We start from the raw sequence: 13,894 nt of genomic DNA, 5'->3' as shown, positions 1-13,894 counted from the left end.
TTTTGTCATTGTAGTATTTAATTTCATTAATATAATATTGCTTTGAAATTTGAAACAGTATCACATTTTCTTTGACAAACCATACTCTGTCCACAAACATGGGCAAAGCATTGTATGCTGGTACAGTTTCTTTTTTTCTCTACATTTCATAACTCTTAATAATAATACCCGGTTTCTCTCTTCAATAGACCTGAATCAATAGAAATGCTCAGTAATGGTCTATATCATAAATGGTCTACAGTGCTCTAAACATTACAGTACCTACATGACAAGATCAGAAAGTCACTTAGAGGCCAGGAAATAGTCTTGACCGCTCTTACCGGCCTCTCTCAAGACAGGAGTGATAGACAGGTCCTGTTCAGCTGTGATGTGGGACAACAGGTTAACTGTTCGTCTGTGTGTTGGGAGTCGTATTTGGGGGGGCAGTGGAGGAGCAAGGGGGTGGGGGGGATACAGAGTGAGATCTAAAATGTCAGAATAGCTCTGGTTTGGCCCTGCACGTTGCATAAGGCTTACCTCTCATTTCCTCTCTCTGTCTCTTTTATCTCTTTTCCACTGCTCTGCCCACTAACTGAACACACGCAAAACACACTCATCGCATCGGCTGCTCCCCTTCAACTCACAGCTTGGTATCCGGAAACTTGAACGCTGGGGTGAGCTACACAAGGAAAACACCAATGTTAAAAAAGACCGGTACATGCACAGCCATATCATGCCACCAAAACTTGCTTTAAATAGCTGCTGCTCATTAAAGTGTAATGCTTTTACATTATGCATCCATACTAGAGCAGGTTGTCTTGGTGACACACAAAATGGAAGAACATACGTGACAAAATGTTGGAAGAATGAAGGCAAATGGAGACATGGAAGGATGAGGATGAAGTCGCTGTATTCGTGTGAGGTAACATAAAAAGCAGATGAGTGAAGAGAGACGAGACACTGCTACGGTACAAACAAAGACTGCTCAGGCCGAGTGCATCAAAGGGTACAAAACACAAAGAAACACTGCCATCATGCATCATCAGTGGAAGCTAACAGTTAACAGTCAGAACAAGGTGGCAAAGACACAGCCACGGTACCGCACACAGACCAGCTACATCTTTTTAACAGTCAGACTGCAGCCACACAGGAGCTCAATGCCTCCTCTCTCCTGCAGCACACATGAAAAAACAAGGACAGCGAGCGGACAGTGATGTTAACAGTCCAAACTCCCATGAGGACAGACAAGGAACAAGGCATACAGCACGCACAGCAGGTAGTGCACACAGGGGAGAACCCACAGATTCGTGTCGACTCCACAACGAGCATTTTTGAGTCACAGTGCAGTGAGGAAAATCTTTTTCAAAAAGGAGGAGGGAAAAAAAAGGTGTCACGTTCTCGGCATAACAAATCCATTCGTATTAACATGACACCAGAGCAACACTTGGATTCGGCTCATTTTAATGTAGTGGAATTAAAATCTTTTCACTGCTGTTTGTCTTCAAACGACACCTAATTTTTAAATCGGAGTGAAACAGTGTGGATACCTACACATGTAATCATATAATAAGATACTCTGCTTGGAAACATGCGCAAAATTGTGCTCAAGGCTCATCATTAATAAAGTCAAATGAAATCGTGCAGAGGATGTTTTTGTTTAGGTTGCTTTATAGTGAAATGTGCCTTTAATGTAGGTCCACTAAGTGAAATATCAGTTTTAATGAGTTTTATCAGGATCCTCTGTGATCATTTTCTACTTGTTCTCCCCTGAAGTATTTCAGTCAGACCCGGTCTATCAAAAGGTATCACAAAATGCACGGTAAGAAAAGAAAAGGTATTAAAAGGGATAGTGCCATTTTTCAACACAGTGTTTCTTTCTTTTTTTCTTAAATTGACAAGACGATGCTGTGAATTTTTTGTAGTCTCTCATTGCTACCATGAATGCTGAGAGACCACTGAATGGGCAGTACAAGGCCAGAGCACAGACTCTCATCTGGACAAAAACTGTACCATCATCAGATCAACGTCCCATCGCAGCCAGTCACGGTCGATAAAAACACCAGGACATCAGCAGTGTCGTCTTTTTTTTTTTAAGTCTTCTAGAAGCAGGGAGTGGCGTGCAGTTGTTGGGTTGTGATGGGTGTGGTATTCAGGAGGTTTGGGGCTTTAGTTGATTATAGATAACCCGAAATGAAGTAAGGCTGTCGTCCTCGGTTAAGTGATAAGTTGTCCTCCTGTGTGTTTGCACCAGGGTTCAGTTCTTGGTCCGTTCAAGTTCAGACATCAGTGATGGACTCGTGATCGATCCATCGTGTTGGAATATGACTACTGTACAAATGCGTAGAAAAGAAAAATAACAGGTTGTTTTGCTGCATGTTGCTGTTTTATCTTTCATCGGTTAATTGTCCGTCTTGCATCCCATGCTAGCAAAGCAGCCTCCTCATAGTGCCTCACAGTGGTAGATGCCTGGTAAGACAGGACAGGCTGAAGATGGAGAAAGAAAAAAAATATATAACTCTCTTGAGGCAAAACAACCAAACAATCAAATAATTAAGTAAACAAAAAGTAAGAAATGATGTTAGAAAAATAGAATAATCATGCTTTTATTTAAAGACTGGGACTCTGTTCTGACTAATGTCTGTTAAAAGAAAGTTCAACACTTTTGGTAAGACAATTTAAATATCACTCGAATGTTTCGACATAAAAAATGAAGCCGTCACAAGTAGCAGGCAAACTTAGCTTGACACAAAGACTGAAGACAAGGAAACAAACTCCAGGAAGTTACATCAAAACCATGTCTAAATAAAAATCTTCATGCTTCCTTTTCTGTCAAGAATCAATATTTTTAAAATAATCTGAACGAAGGAGGATGATGCAATCTCGAGAGGTTATCAGGGAGATTGAAACTGTGAGCAGGACTAGAAAACAGTCACGCACAAACCCCCTTCAAACACCAGTTTCTTATATTCTAATCAGTTAGCTCAGATGCATTTCATGTTTGTTTACCTGGCGTACAGTCTGTATGCTAGGCTAAATTAGCAAACTGCTGATGATAGCTCCAGAAAACAGGTATAAATTGAACAGCTTTTTTTGTGCCTGGTGTTTGTCTAAATATATCGTACATTTACCAATAAGTTGAACTTTTTCTTTTAACAGTTTAACAAACTGCGACATCTTTGATGATTCACCAACTTCTCCGTTTTCTCAACAATGCAAATTTAACTCTCCCAGAACTCAAACTTGTTGCTGCTTAAAGCCAATTTAGACTCTAGATACAGAGCAAAAATAAAATGAGCATGCTTGTTTTGCCAGTGAAGAATTGAATTATAAAACAGGCCTAAAAAAAAAAGTAAAGAATAATAAAGATGCAACCTCTGGGAGCTATCTGGGATTTGGAGGCAGATGCAAGTTGTCAGGAGGAGGAGGATGAGGAGGAAGAGGCAGTTTGGTTGAGAGAGCAGGGCCACTGTAAAATGACATCAGTCCAGGATCATCCGGTCCAGGGCTCCAGCACGGGCTGTAGCAGCAACAGGCGAGGGAGACTGCCGGGGGTGGTGGGGAGGCACGGGGGAGCCGCAGGAGTGTTTGTTATGGCGGGTGGAGAGGTTTGTGTGGGTCGCTGGGCAGGGCAAAGGAGGGTGCAGGAGTGGGCAGCCCTGAGGGATGCTATACCATCACAGTGAGAAGGCACGGGGCTTGCATGTTTTCATGTGTCTGTGTGTCTGTGTGAGATGAATCAAGAACCGGATGCAGGGGGGAGAGGGGGGAGTACGAGGGGGTGCAGAGGGGCGGCTGTGGGGATCCCGCCTCAGAATATGGTGGTCTCATACTTGGTGCTGACGGGGCGCCTGTTGGAGTCCCGGTGGTCCAAGAGCCAGGTGGTGCTGCCCAGGGACTGCATGTCTGGGTCCATCTCCAGGGGGTCGATCTGCCGGAGGGGAGGGAGGGAGGAGGGACGAGAGGAGGGCGTGAGACGGGCGGCAGTGGAGGCCATTGCGCCACACTGACAAGTCCTCAGCTCACACACGTGCATGTGGATTAGAGGTACTGTCCAGTGATCATGATATAATCACAGACACTCAGGGCTCAATCCACAACATGGATGATGTCTGACAGAAATACTCTGTGTTAGCCGCAGCAGTAAACCAAACGACACAAGCCTCTGGGAGTTAAAAAAAAATACACTGATTAGTTGTTCAAAAGCAGTGTGTGCTCTACACAGTGGCTCATACAAACATTGGGGCTGTTGTCATTATATAAGCAGTCAAAACACACATACTGATGAATTTACTTGAAGCTAGAAATGAATTTTAAATGGCCTAAAAAACCCTCAAGATAGGCATTTGAATATTTAAAATTCCCTGCGTATGGATGACATCTTCAGCTCAACATGTCTTATTAAAAGGATAGTAACACAAAGAATGAGAGCGAGAGCTTAAAACCATCCAACAGACGACTTCAACCATCTTATTTACAAACCCTCACTGGCACAATTAAGCCAACAGTCCTCAGAGAAGCTTAAACATAGAGATACCCTCTCCTCCCTGGATTTATTTAACCACAGGAGTGAACTGAAATCTAGATGTGAGATGAAGATGAGAGATGGGAAAGTAAAGGGATGAGAAGAACAATCATGGTTGAAATATTAAGATGGGAATGACAAGGAGACAAAGTGCACCGCAGCACCTCAACAACAACAACAACTACAACGAAAAGGAGAAGAGGGAGAAGTGTGAAAGCTGATGTGTAGTGATCACAGGTTAAATAGAGGCAAGGAAAAAGAAGGACCTGGACTCCAGGGCTAACAGAGTGCAACGGGAGGAAGGAAGGACGGTGGGTAGTACACGTGTGACAGTGACAGCAGCGGCATTCGAGCAGAGGGGCACCCTGGGAAGCAGGAGGACCAAGAAGACAAGAAAAAAGACATGTTAAAAGAATAAGAGAGTAGAAGGACAGAGCACTTCAACGCACCAACAGATCATTGAGCTGCTGTCACCTGTATGCAGCTAAAGACTCAAATCAGACCAGGAAATTATTCTTGTGCTCTCGTAGTTGACATTCACTACAACCCTCCCCCAAAGAGTGCCTGTCCAATCACAGCTTAGCAACCGTAACTAGGCACGGCAGGTCTGTCAAGGTTTGGATTTGTACACATGTTGAAGCAGTGTGCAGAGCCTGAAGATTTGGTGTCTTTTTTTAGCCGTGCTAAAAAAAAAAAAGGAAAAAAAAATCCAAATAAATAGTGGGGAGTTTATCTTTAGCAACGTGAGCTGCTAATGTTGCATGCTCTGCTAACTAGGTTACTACACACTAACACTGTGCTACTGCAGAGGCAAAGAGGCACATCATTATGTAACAGCCTTATATGGTTGCAGGTTATAAAAAGCCTGGTTCACATACACTGCAATAGAAAGCCGCTGTGTGGAAGCAGGTCCAAGAAAGATATTAGAGAGTGAAAGTTAACTTCAGCAGCTCCCAGGAGTCACATATCCAACTTAAACTTCAGCAACCAAGACAGGATTTATGAGCATTTATGATGACGACTTTTACTGAACCACAAATGACAGCCATATTTCAACTTAGCAGCCAAACCAGGTGGAGAAAACAGTTTGATCTCAGTCCAAAAAACAAGAGCTAACTCCTCCCCACAAATTCTCATGTGTGAAAGATGCTTCTTTTTTAAAAATATATACCTGAGATTTGTTTGAGCATATTCTCATCTTAGAAAGATTATCAGCAGCATCCAGCTTCCTCCACAAACCCACAGAGCTAACACCATCTTCACAAGCCGTCTACCCACAGCTGATAAACTCTCTTAGTGCAAATTCAAGCAAGGCTCAGGGTGTGTGCCCACTGAAAGTGAAGTGACGCGGTTGAAAATTTGATCTCATTTATTGTGCATTCCATGCGGCTGATTTGCTGCTCAAAGCATGCTGGGAAACTGGGCAGGACCAAGCTGGCGGTGGTACTCCTTCACTGCTTTTCTCTCCCTTGTTATGTCGTTATAGTCCATGATAAGAAAATAATGATGTGCTGTTGAGTAAATCAACCTTGTGAGGAGCTGGTTGGGTAGAAAAGGCTTCTTAACTCGAGACCGCACGTGACCGCTGAAGCAGGAGCGAGATCAGCTGAATTGGTTGCGTGCTGCATGCATGCAGTTATTCCAACTAGAAATGAGAGGCTTGACTCTGTGCTCTTGAGGACTAATTGTTCACATAATGATGAGAAATATATATAAAAACTTAATTAAAATCACAAACCTGAGAATTTCACAGGTGTTGTGACAAAACCTCAAGGGGTTACAGGTTAATTGATCAATGTTTCTTTTTATACACAGTTTGAACATTTCCCGTTAGTTTGGTAGCATTCACATAGCCATAAAAAGCATTAAAGCAAATTGCAGGAGATAGGAGTCTCCCCCCGTCTCATTTAAAACTTAAACAAGCAGCCAGACTCATTATGCAGCTCTGTGATTACTCCATATATTATCCTCGCAGGCAGGTAGTAAAACAAAGTGATTTGTGTCCCCGCAGAAGCATGTGGTCTAGCGGTGCCGTGCGTGCTCCCGGCCGAGCGGCTCTCACAGGTGACAGTGATCACTGAGTGCTCATTATATGCAGCCTGTGAGGTCAATGCATCACTGCGTGGCTCAGGGTGTACGTGGACATTTAGGCAACACACTTAATCAACAGCGAGGAAGCGGCGGATGGTCCAACCAGCAGAGCTGAGCCCACAGAAACATCCCGCAGTGGGCAACAAATAAAACTCCTCATTCATCAGGTTTCACGTATGCAGAAAAAGAAATCTCCCCTGATCTGAGTGACTCAGACTTGAGGGGTGGGCGTGAAAAAAGTGTTTGCAAAGTAATGACTCATCACTTTCAGCCTGAAACAGCACATCTTCCTCTGCGGGAGGTCCTTTGAGGATTCGGGAGGAAAAAGTGGGTCACAAGGTGTGTGTATCTGTATGGATTATGGTTGCTTTTCTACTTTACCTCTGTCACTTAGAGAAGCAGAGCAAACTCAACACATAAACACACAAACACACATACAACTGGGTTGTAAGGGTGGTACTCACTGCTGATCTCCGCATACTATTCCACGACTGTGTAACGGGACGGCTGGTTTTTGTCTCTACCACCTCCGGGGTCAGAGGTGTAGGTGGGACATATTGTCGAGCCCTGGTCTGGATAGCCATCTGATAGGCCACTTCAAACGCCTGTCCCAGTGTGAGGATGATCTCATAGGTTTGTGTCTGTGAGAGCAAAACAAAATCTGTTAAATCAGAACATACAGAAAAGATTTTGGAATAAAAATGACTATTATTTTCTGTGCCAGCAAGCTGAGTTACCAATAACCTTCAGACATTTGTTGCACAGCTATTTAATTTCCCCGCACTTACAAAATGCTTTTATAAACTTAACTGAATGTTTTGTGTTGGTTCTTTCAGTCAATTTGAGAGAATGCGATACAATCAAAAGCATTTTTTGTATAATTTGACTATTTCAGCTCTCATTCAGTGTTACTCTTTTTTAATTGGGTTTGAAAACGCTTCTTCAGAGTAATTATTTGTATAACACACAAAATAACATTCCTACGTGCACCAAAACGCTGCGTTTCACATCACTGGGATAATTACTTTGTGTAATTATCTGTTGGCTCATGCTTAAACATCTCACAAAAGCCTAAGCAATTTGCCATTGCATTGTGCACATTGAGCAGTTACGTTTAATAAAAATAAGGAAGGCAGAAAATTGTGTTTAGGCCTCGTTGGACTTTAAAAAATGTTTTTCTGCAGTTAAGCGACACTGCGGTGGCTCATCTCCCGAAGATAAAAGATTGTCTTTGACCTTTACAGAAGCCCAGACACAAATTACATAATATTCAGTGTCTATATATGGAAATGCCAAGCATAGCAGGAGTGGCACTTCAATCAAGCCTTTCGATGAGCCAATCAAGAAAATAATGTCCACAAGATGCTGCGTGCAGTTTGAACAGCAGGGTTACTGACGTCTCAGTCTGAAAATCTGTTCAAAATCACTGACTGATGGATTTACATCACAGAGTAACATGAAGACTGAAGAAATTCCTCGTTTGACTGAATGAATTTATATTTTCTCCAGAATTAGACACAGTTTATGTTGCTCATTACTCACCACTTCCACAGTGCTGAAGACGTGACAGAAGTGGTGGCCACTCTTCAGATCCTTGGTAATATACGCAAAAGTGCAGAGGTCATCAGGATCCTGAGCGGCACACGAGATGTTCCTAATCTCATGCTCCGCAACTATAGTCTGAAAAAGAGAAGAGGAGAGTGAGCGCTAACTGGAAATCAACCTCTAATGGAGGCTAAGAGGGTCAGCAGCAATTTTTACGTTCAAATGATCGATACACACACAAACATACTTTCCATTACCTTCGTGGCTGCATCAATGAACTTGACCCCTCTATAGGTAATAGACAGAATGACTACTGGACCCTTTCTGGAGTCCTTTGATTTCTGCAAAAGAAGAGTTACAGAGTGAGACGGGAATGTGGAACAAAATACCAGAGTTTAAGCACAACAAAGAGAAACATTAATGAACTAAAACATGTGCTTAGAGAAAGCATGAATGTCAGATGTGTTTTTCTTCTTTCACTCCTTTTCTTTCATGTTTCACTGACTACTCACAGGAAGATGAGTAGCTTTGAGAAACCAGTTCAGTATTTGGTCTTTAAAGGGATCCACAACAGCTGAAGCTTTTCAGTAACACTTACCCTAATTTTAGCACAGGCATCTTGTGTGGACTCAATCCCTCGTAGATCCCTGATGATCATTGATCCTAGGTACTACAAAAACAAAACAACACACAACGGGGTTAGTGCTACACTGTTTCAACATAAGCACTAACAGTAGCATGGGTATAGACTTGAAGTTACAGGGTTTACGTGGTGGTTGATTACTAATCCCAAAAGTATGCCATTTGGGACCGTAAATAACAAAATTAGCTTAATGAGACAATAAAGTACATCAACTGAAAAGTACACCCAATGCAGTCTTCCCCTGCTGGTCATTAGACAAAATGCAGGTTTAGGGTGCCTTAAAATTGTGTTAGCCCCATAGCATAATTGCCTAAGTCAATGAAACATTAATAAAACTAATAAGTAACAACAACAATACTACCAACTATAATAATATGAAATTAATATTATAAAGATATAATAGAAATAATATCAATAATAAATACTAAATAAAAAATGGACATAAAATGAGTTTTCTTCTGAAAACTTTGAAATATGACTTAAAGGATAAGTTCGGTTTATACAGCTTTTTTTTACAAGACTTTGTTTATGATTGCCCCTCCGCGCATGCACAGTGCGGCTCTTTGTTTCAGGGGAAGACGGCAGGCTACATGACGACGCGCGGAGGGGCAATTGTAAACAAAGTCTTCGTCAGTTCAGAGGTCAGTACAGCCACACAGCGCTGTCTGGTGTGACACAGACTGCAGCAGAGGACTAACCCGGAGCGGACCATGATGGAATATTGGTGAAAAACATGAGTTTTTGGACGATTAATGCAGTTTTAGGAGCGGCGCTGTCTATGCCTCGATGGATCCCATTATACGGACGTGCGCTGCACGATTTTGGATCTAAATATCTCCCGAAGCACTGCTTGGATCAGGGAAGCCTTCTGGGGGACTATTTTGTTCTACTTCATTCTATAAACAATGTAGAAGCTGTATGAACTGAACTTATCCTTTAAGCAATTCTGCAATGAGAGTAACATATGTGTGTACTTTACAAATTTAATACATCGCACTGCTGAGCATTAGTTCGAAACACTAGATGGTCCATCTACTAATGTTTTCTTTAAAAAAAAAATGCTCATCTGCTTCTTTCCTCAAATGAAAAAAAAAAAAAAGTAAAAATAACCTACAGTTGCCTCGTATCCGCAGGAGTCCAGGATGAGTTTCTCAGGCTGGTGATGCCATGCGGACACGGTGGCATAGGTAGCAGAGTGGCTCGGTGGTCGGAGGTTCAAGCGAGAGTCTTTCTGTCGTTCGCTGTGTCTGTCCTGAGCCGGGAACACAGAAACATCATCAGCATCTTTGACATAAAACAAATAAATACATGTGCTTTTATGGGGGCAGGATATTCTGAGTTTTGTTCCCATATTTACATTCTGTCCTTTAGCTGTTATAGAGAGCTACTACAAGTGGAACCAAAAGCATTGCAGACCATTTGATTCCTTGTACATTTCTGTGCGTCTCAGCCAAGGTAGTGAGGCACGGTTTCTTCCTGTTGCACATTAGTGTAAAAGCAGCCGAAGTCCGCCTGGTCAGCACTTTAATAAAAGTCCTTTATGATCTGCTGGTTCACTCATAAATATGCATGCTGAGGTTTGGGTCAAAGTGGGCCATGCTCGGCTCTCTCATAAATCACTTGTCAGAGTAAAATATACTATTGGAAATAATCCACTAAGCATTTGGGGAAAATGATGACTATTGATTTTACATTTAATGGATCCTGTGAGTGCAGGCGGGCAACATTCCCCTGATGTGTGGGCGCTTCTCTGTGTTTTCACTTCAGCCTCAGTGAGTCAGAAAGCAAGCCTGCCATCTTGACTGTTTGTGTTCCAGGTTGACCTTTAGCAAATGGTAAAATTTGATCACTGAGTTATTCCTGGTTTGTATTCTTCGCAGGAATCCAATAATTTCAAGAAAGCACAGAGGAACTGAAGATTTCCAAAATTTAGAGCTGATAAGAAAATATTTAGTGTTTAACCACAGTGAACAACTCTGTTTCTGATAAAGCAGTCTCAGTGCAGTTATAGTCAGTCAGGAAAAATTATTCCATAAACATTTCCAATGTTTTCTGATGCTTCTATCTCTGTATATTGCTTTCATCTCGTACTACTGCTCTGTCACTTATTGAAGCTGTTTTTTTTTTAAATATAATGACACATTTCGATGCCTCCTTTCTTTCGTTTGTCTTTAATATTTTCAGATATGTTTTCCATATAGTAGAAAAGTATGTTTCAGAAAAATGACCCTATAAATTTATCAATTTCAGCTCAGATTTCAGTTTACAGATGTAATACAGGCCAGTTGTTTCATTTGAAGTCAGAAGCAGCCATGCTGAATGTAATGATATAATTTTCCTAACCCTGTGTTATATAACCCAACTCGCACACTCTGCTGCTAGATTATGAGATAAACAAAGCTAACATCAAAGTCCTGATGTCATTAAAGCAATAATGTTCAGATTTTATCCAAGTGTTTTAAGGGTGTTCCTTATACTGCTTGATCATTTTTTTGACTGTGTCAATCTACACTTCAATAAAACATTCTTTCTTGTACATTTTTCATCTCTTTTTGTCATATTTGCATTTGGAGTGGCACTTTGTATTTGTCTGTCATGGACACCAAACTGGTTTTGTCTTTGGTGATATTTTTACTATTTTTCTTCCTTGTTTGTCTGGGGATCCTACATATATCCATGGTTGCATTGTTTACTTATGAGATCAGCTGTTAGCAGCCTGTAGCATGTCAATGCTAACTGGTGCAAGGCCTGATGTTTCCCCACAAGGTGAGGAGAAGGAGGTGAGGACGACGTGCTGGTTCTCAGGTGTGAGCTAAGAAGTGACGACATCGACCTGTCCTTCCATCCATCCTTATTGGGAACGTAAGATCTATCTCCAATAAGATGGACGAGCTAGCTGTGCTAACCCAGCAACAGAGGGAATGCCAGAAGGCAGAGTGGTATCATGCTATTCACAGACATGGCTAACAGAGTTAACACCAGACACCAACGTCACATTGGAAGAACTTCACCTGCTGTGAACAGACAGGATCCTGGAGACAGAGACTGAACAGACTGCTGAAGAAGCTCAGTCCTGGACCCTGTGGAGGTGGAGGCTGGCTGACTGGACAATGATGGACAGGCTGTCATCATCTATTTTCTTATGGACCTTTTTTCACCTTAGTCTTACTTTTGTTTTCTTGATTGCTGTTGTGACTCCTCAATTTCCCCTTGGGGATAAAAAAAAAAAAAAAAAACTTTTCTATTCTATTTTATTCTACTCTAATCATTTCAGGAATGTAACAGCAGGCAGCATATGATTGAGCATCGTTCAGCTTTTAGACAGGCTACTTAATATATTGTGATATGCTTAACACAAAATTGACATATCAAAGCAGAAATCTAACAATACTATTTAAAAGGTTGTTTTTAGTCTCCATTTATCCAGTTATATCAGTGGGTTCAGCTTAAGGGGTATAAATGTTGAAATAAATCTCTGAGACACTTACTATAACTTATTTGAAGATATTTAAGCATATCAAGAGAACGAACTTCAGCACTCCAAACTCCTATGTTGAAGAAAAGATCCCCCTTTTGTTGAATTTCTAAAAGATCTTTGATTTACAACACATTTTTTTCAATGAGTATATCTTAACTCAAGCCTTTCTCAACCTTGAAAATAAAACCTTTCAAAAAGGAGTTCTTTTAAATCGAGAAATTCATACCATATCATTTTTCTAGTACCTGACGAAAACCTAATCACTCCTTATGTGTTTTCATTGTTTGAAATCTGATGTTTCTGTGGTTCTTCAGGTCAGCCCACTGCATCTAAAAAATGTGACTACAACTCCAACAGCATGTGACAAGACACCCTGACACATCTGACTGTGAGCAGCCTCCTCCTCCTCTATTATTCAGCCAGACGCTCACTGAAAGTCGGTTCTTTGGTGTTTTCCCAGAAGAAGATAAAAGAGGAAGGACTCACTACAGAGCGCGGTCTCTCGCAATATGAACGCAGAGAAACACTACAGTCTTGGTCGACTCCTCTCCGCCTCCGGTCCGACTCTGTCAAGGGCAGGAGCATATCCATGGAGCGACTGGTGTAGGGGTCCATCTGACTGAGAGGGGATGTGTTCTGGGACAGGAGGTCATGGAACTGCAGTAAAAAAACAAAAACACAGATGAGTGCAAAATAAACAAACACAGGAACAGCTCAGATTAATGATCTGACTGTACTGTCTACATGGCTGTTTTCCCTGATCTACATCCAAGCTTAATCCTCGACAAAAGAGCCTCCTCCATGGAGAATCTCAGTTCTTTTTAGCCTGGTATAATCTGCCTGGGAAATCAGCCCTGAGTATTTAACTGTTGTGAACATAATGATATTGAAGAATCTCTTTCCAAAATTAGACATTGGTTTCTGTAACAGAAATGATCCGTCTTATGACAAGATGATGTTGGCATACAAATAAATGTTCCCGTGAAACAGTGTTACCTTCTATCTGAAGAGCTTTTTTTGACTGTTGCTCAGAATAGAAAATAACAGGGTGTAATCACGGGTTTCTATTCGAATACTGAGTAGAAGTATAACATATGGACAACGACTTGAAGTAAGAATAAATCCTTTTAGTAGTTTCTATAGGGATCACTGACCTTCAACATGGAGAAATACGTGCAGTTCTATCCCTTACACTGCAAAAACTGAAATCTTATCAAGTGTTTTTGTCTTTTTTTAAGTAAAAATTGTCTTATTATACTCGATATGAGCCACTTTCAACTTATCAATCCAGAAAAATGTCTTGTTTCAAGTTATCAGAGTACAAAAATGAAGTTTGAATCGCTTGTAACCAATAAAAAAATCTGCCAATGGAACAAGAAAAAATTGCTTGAAAATTTCCTTGAGACTAGAACAGTGTTTCTCAATTCCGGTCCTGGGGCCCCCCTGCCCTGTATGTTTTAGATGTTACCCTACTCCAGCACACCTGATTCAAATGAATGGCTCGTTATCAGGCTCGAGCAGAGCTTGATGACGGGCTGATCATTTGAATCAGGTGTGTTGGATTCGGGTAACATCTAAAACATACAGGGTAGGGGGGCCCCAGGACTGGAATTGAGAAACACTGGACTAGAACAAT

The 13,894-nt window shown here is 41.5% G+C and overlaps 1 protein-coding gene across 10 annotated transcripts in view; it reads right to left on the bottom strand.

Annotated features, from left to right (window-relative positions):
• Positions 1-451: 451 nt before the first annotated feature.
• anks1ab (ankyrin repeat and sterile alpha motif domain containing 1Ab) overlaps positions 452-13,894 on the bottom strand; it is a 52,010-nt gene continuing 38,567 nt past the window's right edge. For 4 of the 10 annotated variants that reach the window (XR_012599154.1, XR_012599159.1, XR_012599158.1 and 1 more), the window contains 9 exons: positions 12,745-12,915; positions 9,895-10,032; positions 8,736-8,807; positions 8,395-8,478; positions 8,135-8,272; positions 7,057-7,233; positions 4,768-4,883; positions 3,352-3,907; positions 452-2,463 (listed from right to left, as the gene is read on the bottom strand). Coding sequence is in view for 6 of the 10 variants with exons in the window: in XM_074680359.1 (XP_074536460.1) it covers positions 3,646-3,907; positions 4,768-4,883; positions 7,057-7,233; positions 8,135-8,272; positions 8,395-8,478; positions 8,736-8,807; positions 9,895-10,032; positions 12,745-12,915 (1,158 nt within the window). In the remaining 4 variants the exon portion in view is untranslated. Of the gene's footprint in view, positions 3,908-4,767; positions 4,884-7,056; positions 7,234-8,134; positions 8,273-8,394; positions 8,479-8,735; positions 8,808-9,894; positions 10,033-12,744; positions 12,916-13,894 lie in introns of all 10 variants that reach the window. The other 6 variants (XM_074680395.1, XM_074680410.1, XM_074680359.1 and 3 more) reach the window with 5 other exon arrangements.

The sequence above is a fragment of the Halichoeres trimaculatus genome, unplaced genomic scaffold (assembly GCF_033239565.1).
Source record: "Halichoeres trimaculatus isolate MK-OKI-2021-1 unplaced genomic scaffold, fHalTri1.1 fHalTri1_scaffold_1, whole genome shotgun sequence".
NCBI classification, from domain to species: domain Eukaryota; kingdom Metazoa; phylum Chordata; class Actinopteri; order Labriformes; family Labridae; genus Halichoeres; species Halichoeres trimaculatus.
This window is presented reverse-complemented; position numbering and strand designations above follow the sequence as displayed.